The 10,083-nt window shown below is 38.1% G+C and overlaps 1 protein-coding gene across 2 annotated transcripts in view; it reads right to left on the bottom strand.

The window, feature by feature from the left end:
- Positions 1 to 435: 435 nt before the first annotated feature.
- The window catches only part of PMP22 (peripheral myelin protein 22), a 51,216-nt gene continuing 41,568 nt past the window's right edge, over positions 436 to 10,083 (bottom strand). For both annotated transcript variants that reach the window (XM_036766177.1, XM_036766178.1), the window contains one exon: positions 436 to 1,668. In XM_036766177.1, the coding sequence (XP_036622072.1) occupies positions 1,505 to 1,668 (164 nt within the window). In that variant the 3' untranslated portion in view covers positions 436 to 1,504. The remainder of the gene's footprint in view (positions 1,669 to 10,083) is intronic.

Below are 10,083 nucleotides of genomic sequence, written 5' to 3'. Positions count from 1 at the left end.
CTAGTACATGTGTCAAATGTCTGAGGTCGGATTTGAACTCAGGTCCTCCTGACTCCAGGGCTGGTGTTCTACTTACTGCACCACCCAGCTGCCCCCCTATAGTAATTTTAAACTCATCGTTGACATAATTTAGGATGTACAGGTCCTATAATTCATGAGAATGGATTGCCCTTGATTAGCCTTGCATAATGAATTTTTAGCTCTAGATCTCAGTCCTTTTCAAAGAGCAGTGAATTATTAGATGTCTTCAGTGGTCTCTCTGAGGAGTAGAAAGGTATAGAACCATAGTTTGACTTTGGCCCTCTACCAAATGACAGAAACAGACCTACCTTTCAGAACACTGTTAACATTTCCCTCCTACCCACGTTCCCCCCTCCTGCCACGGTGTGTTTTTATCTACTATCTTTGCTAACCCCACCAAAAACAAAAGAAATATCAATGAGTTATTCTGATGTTTATTTCAATGCATTTTAGTCAACAAACTTGTATAAAATCAGAAAGGCAAAAAAAGTTTGGAGTCTGAGCATCAGAAGGCACTGCATACAAATCTACAGTTGTTTGCCAATACAAGTCATTGCCAGACATTCCTTTGAAGCAGAGAATAGAGGCTGCACCCAAATGAGCCCTGAGTGTTCATGGCCCCGGAGAGTCTAGAGGCTTGTCATAAGAAAAAAGAGGAGGGAGTATTATGAAGTTTTTATTAAAAAAAGAAGAAAGAAATAATAGCAGCCCGAGTACAAAAGCAGTTTATATTACACAGAACTATTCAATTCTCCATTTTACCTTATCTTGTAAAACTGTTAACTGAGTTTTCCAGTGAGTAGGTTAAATGACTACTAAAGGAATGGTAAATACATAGCACCATTTTATAGACGTGGCTAAGCTGATCACTGATTTACCTACACGAAAGGGAGAAATACTTCAAAGTTGCTAGTTGTCTTTCTGCATGTGTTCTAGTTTTCAAGGAGAGAACATGTCCCTGGGAATGCAGACATTGGAGATTTAAGAAGTTTATGTTTAATTCATATAGCATAATATAGGGGCTAGTGGTTTGTGCACATACTATTTTCTAAATGAGGGAAAGTGGTACAGATGTGTGGGATGTATTCAGTTTCAGGTGAAGGCAGTAAGGGATGGAGTGGAAGGTAGAAGGAAAAATATCAGGTGATTTTTTTTTTTCTGATCAGGTGATCAGTTTTTCAAGGAAAAACTAAGACAAAATATTGAATTTTGATTACACTGTTAGTATTTGAAAATTTTTAGGCACTTCTTTAGGGTTTAACTCAAGGCATACTGTCAAGACAAAAGCAAACAATGCTATGTACATACATGTAGAAAGTGTTATAAATAGGTTTTAAAAAAAACCATAGATATTATATACATATCAACACAGTAACCTCCCTCCATTTTTGTGTTTTGGTTTGGATTTTTTTGTTATTTCTTTTTTTTCATTGTTTTCCTTTTCCCTTCCACAGGGATATCCTACAAGCAGCTTGAGGGAGTTTCATTCGCGTTTTCGCAAGATGACATAGATCACTCCACTGGTGAGAGCCAAAGGAAGAGCTATCCAGGCCAGTATGTAAGCAAAACCAAAGGCATAATCCATGCTGTGCTGCCACTCCGTGTGTTTCACTGTGTAGATTGACGCTGCACTCATCACACATAGGCCTATGAAAGGAAGAGTCACGGAATATGAGAAAAGAATCAACTTAGAGTACACAGTAACTTTAGGGAAAGATGAACTGAGTTAAGTCATTAAATACTTGTTAAGCATCTATCAAATATCATGGAAGATGTGAAGTAAAATAAGAAATATATGTTAGAAAGATCTAAGTTCAAGTGCTATATCTGATATTCATTAGCCATGCAATTCTGCATAAGGCTCTTAACCTCTCAGTGTTCCAGGCAACTCTCGAAGACCTAAGTTTCAGAACAGACGCTGATTTGTAGTTTCCTCATTGGAAGTTCCCAATATCAGTGAAATTTGCAGGCCCTAGTCCACAAAGTAAACACAAAACTACAAAAATTAAGGAAAACATAGTTCCTACTCTCAAAGCACTTTCAGTATATTTTTCATAATCATTCTCTCGGTTCCTGTTGCACATTCAGCCTTTAGATTTCTCTCATTTTAGGGAAAGACAGTGAGAAAAATAATGTAAAGAATGCCTTCCACTAAATTCTTAAAAAGATAATATTGTGACTAGGAGGGATATCTTTGGGGCAGGTAGGCGGCACTAGAGCCAGCCCTAGAGTCAGGAGGACCTGAGTTCAAATCCGGCTTCAGATACTTGATATACTTACTAGCTATGTGACCTTGGACAAGTCACTTAACCCCAACTGCCCTGGGTTTCCCCCTCCCAAAAAAATTATAGGAGGGATATCTTCATTATCCACTGTCTTTGCTAACTCTACCAAAAAAATCAATGGGTTATTCTAATATTTTTTAATGCATCTTAGTCAACAAAGTTGCATAAAATCAGAAAGGCAAAAAAGATTTGGAATCTGAGCATCAGAAGGTACTGCATGCACATTTATAGTTGTTTGCCAATATAAGTCATTGCCACGCATTCCTTTGAAGCAGAGAAAAGAGGCTGCACCTAAATGAGTTCGTGGTCCCAGAGAGCCTAGAAGAAATGAAACTCAGAAAGAAAAAAAAAAAAAAACGACTTCACTCTTTTTTCCATACCAAATCAACCCCAGAGGAAGAAAACGTCCTTTATCCTTATCAAAATCCCTTGTCATATTTTCAGTGTTACATTGATGAAACCACAGGTCCTGATTCCAGGAAAAGTGTCCAGAAAGAGTGATGTGGTAATCTCACTGTAATATCTTGATCAATTCACATCTGTGAATGTGTTTAGCTGTAGGAATCATACTTTGGGAAGGACAGTGACAAAATTTTCCCCAAGGAGAGTAACCAATGAAGAGAAACCATGGCATATAAGGATTATTTTTAAGAAAATAGGGATGGTTACCCTGGGAAAAGAAAGGGTAGAGGGGCAGATGATAGCTATCTCAAATATTTGAAGTGCTGTCATGTGGAAGAAGATTAAATTTGTCTTTGTTGGCTTTGAATGAGTAAAGTAGAAGCAAAGGTTGGAAGTTGCATAGACAAATTTTGCTCAGTATAAGCAATATCTTCCTAATAAATGATTACAGCTGAGATGTTGTAGAGGGAATTACAGAACAGCCAAGTTGGACCAGATGTCTTCTGAGATCCCATACAATTCTGAGACTCAACGATTCCCATACCTATGGTAATACTTAAAGAAAAGGAAGGGGAAAAGAAAGAAAATAAATGAGTGAACTAGAGGACAAAGGAAGGAGAAAGAAGTTGGAGAAAGAAAAATAGAACTGAGTATTCGAAGGAAATAAAAGTCTAGAATGGCTATGCAATAAATGCATATGCTAGTAAATTTTCTAATCAGTCGCAGCTTTGTCCACTTGTCTTCTACTGATATCTAAAAGACTGAGGTAATTCTCTGAACCTTTGATAAGGATGAATGGATGCATGACAAACTAGAAGGTAAAGGAACCTCTGCTCTCTCAGCATAAGCACTCTCTAGTGAAGGGAGAGAAGACTCTACTTTGAGTCCCAGTACAGCAGCTTCTTCAGACCAGCATCCCAATCATGTCAGTCACATCTCTGCTGAAGTAGAGGGTGAAAAATCCACTGATGTCAACAGCCCTCACTTGTGCCTGCACAAAGTCTACTCTGTTCACTGCTAAAAACAAGGTCTTTGAGTTTCAACATGCCACTGAGATTACTTTCATTCTAAATTTCCCAGAGGCCCCTAGGACCACCTACATTTAACCTCAATACTATTTGAGCTATTTGTACACTGCCACTTTGTTTAAGCCAAGTGCAGAAATTGGAATATGTTGAATTAATAAGGTTCAGATAGTTTTTCTTTTTCTTGTTAGGGAAGAAAACTCCTACTCCATTGGTCCCCTTTGAGATGGCTAGGCAACTGTCTTAGAAGTCTAGAATTAGAATCACAAACTGCTACAGTACTTCTTACCTACAGAAAGCTGACTAAGCCTTGATACAGTAGCTTAATGATGTAATGCAGTTTAAAGGAACCATAGCTCTAATCTGCTGGGATCACATTGACTATTGTTAAGACCACTGATCCTCAAATATTTTTATCCTGTTAGCCTCCTTACTCTCAAGTTACCACTCCCAGAAAAAAAGAATTTCCTTTCTATTGAGAGGAGATCTTCTCCTTAAGAAAATGTGAAGTTGTCACCTGAACAATGGTCTACTTACAGAAAGGAGTAGGGGAAGTGACCCTAGTGAAGGGTGGTAACAGAATGAGATACTAATAAGGTACTGCCCAGAAAAGATGTGAATATGAAAAAAAAATCCAATCAAAAGCTGGTAATACAGACAGGGTTTCAGTTAGGAGGAAATACATCAATCAATTCCTTTTGAGAAATAAGATGGCATCTATGTATCCTAGCTGTATGAGTCCATGGGAAACTCTGGGTTGAATCCCCAGCCCACAGATATAGAGATGGAAATTTTTAGTGAATATACATGGGTCTAATTTTTGGAACTGGCAGAACTTCAGAAATGAAGAAAACTCAATTAGAATAGTCCTCTTGGACAGTTTTAAGTCCAGAAAACGGAGTTCAGTGAGTTTCCTAAGTGTTCACATATTCAGAAGGATCTATGATGTCAGATCTATGGATGTTTTCTCCAAAAGTGGAAATCATGACTCATCCATGCCTGACAAAGTCCTGGGAGCTTTTCTCACTTTCTCCTAACATTTCAGTGATGCCAGTGGAACACATTGATTATCCCTTGCTCTCACCACATGACCGACCCATCTTTTTTGATAACATATTTCTCTGGAAAAAAAAGAACTTTATTTTATTTTTTCACATTTCCTTGTTAGATTTTAAAGTCAGCTTATACCCACTAAGAGCTTTATTTGAAATAATTATTTGGAAGTATGTTGTTCCATAACTCACAGGCAAATAGCAATACTAGGTAATATTGGAATTAAAAAGATGGGCCTTTGCTTCTAGAAGTTTGTAGACATTAGTAAAGCTTTGCAACTTCCCAAAGGCAATCCAGGCTGCTCTCATCTTGTTTAATTCTAGTCCCAACTTGTTGTCTTTTTGCATTGTCCAGGATATAAATAAGTAGGTAGATAGGTAGATAGAAGATAGATTCATAGATATACCAAAATTTGTTTAACCATTGCCCAACTTAGATTCTAGTTCTTTTCTCTTTTAATCCTCCTTTTAAGATCAGGAAGTTTATTTTGCTTGTGACTACTGCCTCCCCCCAGTACTAGCCTTCCTCTTAATCCTTCCCTTTCATCCTCACTTATTTCCCTGTGAAGTTTTTTTTTTTTTTGGAGGGGAAAAGGCAGGGCAATTGGGGTTAAGTAACTTGCCCAAGGTCACACAGCTAGTAAGTGTGTCAAGTGTTTTGAGGCTGGGTTTGAACTCAGGTCCTCCTGACTCTAGGGCTGGTGCTCTACTCACTGCACCACCTAACTGCCCCTCTCTATGAAGTTTGACGTATCTCTAAAGAAACTTTTTATGTGTATATGTGTGTTCAACCCTCCTTTATCCATTTCAGTTAAGAGTAAGGTTCATCTGATACCCACTGCCACCCTCCTCAGTATTTGTATCCTTTTTTCACATACTCCAATTATAATAGCAACTTCTACACCTTTCTCCCTCCTTTCTACACTAATGCACTGCTTTTACATTTCCTTTTCTGTTCCCCATTGAAACCGTCAGTACAAACCATTTCACACCCTGATCCTCTGTTTTGTTTTATTTTATAGTTTATTTTATAATTTAGCTCCCTCAATATTCCTTTAGGATATTAGTTTCAAGGGACATGTGTTTCTTTTTTCCCAGTACAGTGAATAAATTTTCTCTGGAGTCCTGTTTGCATTTTAAAGTTTCTATTCAGTTCTGGCCTTTTCTTAAGAAATGCTTGAAAGCTCTCTATTCCATTAAAGTTCTTTTTATCTATCTATCTATCTATTTATTTAATATATTTAGTTTTCAGCATTGATTTTTACAAGAGTTTGAATTACAAATTTTCTCCCCATTTCTACCCTCCCCCCCCACTCCAAGATGGCGTATATTCTGGTTGCCCTGTTCCCCAGTCAGCCCTCCCTTCTGTCACCCCACTCCCCTCCCATCCCCTTTTCCCTTCCTTTCTTGTAGGGCAAGATAAATTTCTATGCCCCATTGCCTGTGTATCTTATTTTCTAGTTGCATGCAAAAACTTTTTTTTTTGTTTTTTTTGAACATCTGTTTTTAAAACTTTGAGTTCCAAATTCTCTCCCCTCTTCCCTTCCTACCCACCCTCCCTAGGAAGTCAAGCAATTCAACATAGGCCACATGTGTATCGTTATGTATAACCCTTCCACAATACTCATGTTGTGAAAGACTAACTATATTTTGCTCCTTCCCAACCCATCCCCCTTTATTGAATTTTCTCCCTTGACCCTGTCCCCTTTCCAAAGTGTTTGTTTTTGATTACCTCCACCCCCATCTGCCCTCCCCTCCATCATCCCCCCATTTTTTTTATCTTCTTCCCTCTTCTTTCCTGTGGGGTAAGATACCCAATTGAGTACGTATGGTATTCCCTCCTCAGGCCAAATCTGATGAGAGCAAGATTCACTCATTCTCCCCTCACCTGCCCTCTCCCCTCCTCCCATAGAACTGCTTCCTCTTGCCACCTTTATGTGAGATAATTTACCCCATTCTATCTCCCCCTATCTCCCTCTCTCAGTATATTCCTCTCTCATCCCTTAATTTGATTTTATTTCTTTTAGATATCTTCCCTTCATCTTCAACTCACCCTGTACCTGCTCTCTCTCTCTCATTCTCTCTCTCTCTCTTTCTCTGTCTCTCTCTATATATATACATACACATTCACACACACATATATATATATATATATATATATATATATATATATATATATATATATATATGCATATTCCCTTCAGCTACCCTAATACTGAGGTCTCATGAATCATGCACATCATCTTTCCATGTAGGAATGTAAACAAAATAGTTCAACTTTAGTAAGTCCCTTGCAATTTCTTTTTCTTGTTCTTTTTCTTGATTACCTTTTCATGCTTCTCTTGATTCTTGTGTTTGAAAGTCACATTTTCTATTCAGTTCTGGTCTTTTCACTGAGAAAGCTTGAAAGTCCTCTATTTTATTGAAAATCCATATTTTGCCTTGGACCATTAAAGTTCTATACTTCCCTCAGGTCCACCAGGATTATTATACTCATCTTTGCAGGCTAATTTATTTTTGGTTGTAAACCTATATCTTTTACCTTTTGGAAATATTGTATTCCAAGATCTCATATTTATGGTAGAATTTATGAGGTCTTGCATGATCCTAACTGTGGATGTTTGGTATTTGAACTCCATTTTGGAGACTTGCAATTTTTGACAATCCTGAGGCTTTTCCATTTGGGGTCTGTTTCAGGAGGTGATTGATGGATTCTTTTTATCTTTATTTTGCTTTCTGTTAAGAAAGGAGCAACCTTGAGTCTGGTGCCTTTGACCACTAGCCATCCTGACACCCATTTGAATTGTCTTAGGAACATTCTGAAGATCTTCTGGCAGGGTAAGATACCAGGTCCTTTCTCGAACTAAACTGCCATGCATTCAAACTCTACTGCAGAGAGCGCAACTCTGATGGGCTGACCATGTTGTTCAAATGCCAAATGTACTCTTGCCAAAAAGACTATTTTATGGAGAACTCACACAGGGCAAGTGCTCACATGGTGGTCAGAAAAAGTGATACAAAGACTCTCTCAAGATCTAAGAACTTTGAGATAGATTGTGTGACATGGGAGACACTGGCACAGGACTGCCAGCATGGCATGCCCTCATCTCTATTAGCAAAGCAGAACTGAAGAAACTCAAAAGAAATATGAGATGTGCAAATTTAGAGAATCCACCCCAAATGTTCACCTGGGCTATTTGTGCCTGACCTAGGGTAGAGCATTCTGAACTCGTATTGTCTGATCAACCACAGTCAGACTTGATTCTAACATAGTGATATCATTCTGGTCTTCTTTGAGAACAAAAGACAACAATGAACCAAGCCATTCTGCTTCCTATTTTGAATAGATCTGGGCAGTTTTTATTTGTATTATCTTGAAATACAGTGTCCAGACTTTCTTTAATGATGGTTTTCAGAGGGTTCAAATTATCTCTCAGACTGTTTCCTAGGTCAGCTGTTTTTTATATCAGATATCTTCTATCTTTTCAATCCTTCGATTTTGCTTGAATATTTCTTGATGTCTCATAGTCACCGATTTTTGCTTGGTCTATTCTAGTTTTCAGGGAGTTTATTACTTTGGTAACTTTTACCATTTTATCTTCTAAGCTATTCTCTTTTCAATTTGCTTTCCAGACATTTTATTTCATTTAAAAATTTCTCTTTCATTTCTTCTAGGTAATCAGGTAGTACTTGTGGAAAATCGACTCTTTCCTTTGAGTGTCTCCTTGCAGTTTTTATAGTTAATTTTTTCTTCCTTTGGGTGCTCTCTAGATTTACAATATTTTTAAAATACTGGTTGACTTTTAAAAATTTTCTAATTCCTTCACCTTTAGTTCTCAGATTTAGAGCATTGTGCTATAGCCACCTGCCTTGATTTTGAGTGGCATGGTCCATCCTGGTTGGTTTTACTCTACATCTTTACTGACTTCCACCATTTAATGTTAGGTGTCCCTTAGATCTAGGTTAAGAGCACTGGATCCTCAGGGCCCTTTATGGTATCGCAGGACAGTGTTAGGAAATTTGGAGACCAGGGCACCTGGGCTATCCACATCTGAGAGCTACCACTACACTTTCACTTACTGGAGCTATTCTCCAATCCCACTCCTTTCAACTACCCTGTCCTTGGTGGGGTGGAGCGGGAAGAGGGACTTTCTCAAAGCTGAGAGAATACAGATTTGCCTGCTTTGGAGATGACTTTCCTCACAGACCCCTTTCCTATTTGTCCATGGGTTGCTGGCGAACTTTTGTGTAATTCTGGTTTGGGAGAAGTCATTGTATTAACCATTGGATTTCTTGATCATTATTCTGTCTGGTATAAATTTCAGGTGTTTTCTGAATATATTCAGGCAGCCATCTTGACTACAAGTTCATATTGGTCTCTTAAAGCAAGCCAGAGAACCATAGGAATTTACTCTCTGGGGCTTGAAATATCAATCCCTTTGGAATTAATACATCTCTTGAATCCATAACAAAGTCACGAGGAGCATAAATCCCTAGTCAACACACTGTTGTCTAGGAATGTGACAAGGTCCAATTCTTGATGATCCAATTCTTAAAATTTGCTTGTCTGCTGCCAAATAAAGCTTTTATGCTGTCATGTTCTGTAAGACTGCAGTTGGTATAAATGCTTGACATTGAGCCAGAACTATCACTGGAACAAATAAAGTCACTACAATTCAGACTATGTAAGCAAGATTTGTAATCTCTGGACTATTTGTTAAAGGCTTTTGGGAGCCTATTGGCCAAATACTAGAATGACCTAGATAGACTGTTTGATTACTCAATATTCTAGGTAGTGGGGATAGAAAATTAAAAACAAAACAATCTCTTCCCTTAAGGAGCTTACATCCTATTGGGAAATATACAATATGGTTATTGGGGAGTGAAAGTGGGATCAGATCCAGTACTCCAGCCTTTATCTTACTCTTTTTTTTTGAGGGCAGAAGACTTAAAGGGTACTACCTGTTATTAACAAGAACTCATATCTTTTGTTTTGGAATCTAGAGTCTTAAAACCAGGAATCGTCTATTGAGTGTACATTTTCAGGGAGTGGCTAAGAATTACTAAGAAGTAAGGAAACAAGCCCCTAATTTAGGCACTTACCATGTGCCATGTACTGTGCTAAGTGGTTAGAAATGTTATTTCCTTCGATGCTCTCAACAACCCTGGGAGGTAGATGCTATTATCACTGTCTTGCAATTGAAGAAACTGAAGCAGACAGAGGTTAAGTAACTTGCTCAGGGTCACAGAGTGAATAAATGTCTGAGGCTAGATTTTCCTTACTCCAGACTCAGCACT

Source organism: Trichosurus vulpecula, chromosome 7 (assembly GCF_011100635.1).
Source record: "Trichosurus vulpecula isolate mTriVul1 chromosome 7, mTriVul1.pri, whole genome shotgun sequence".
Classification (NCBI taxonomy): domain Eukaryota; kingdom Metazoa; phylum Chordata; class Mammalia; order Diprotodontia; family Phalangeridae; genus Trichosurus; species Trichosurus vulpecula.
The sequence above is the reverse complement of the archived record's forward strand: the minus strand, read 5'-3'. Positions and strand labels throughout refer to the sequence as shown.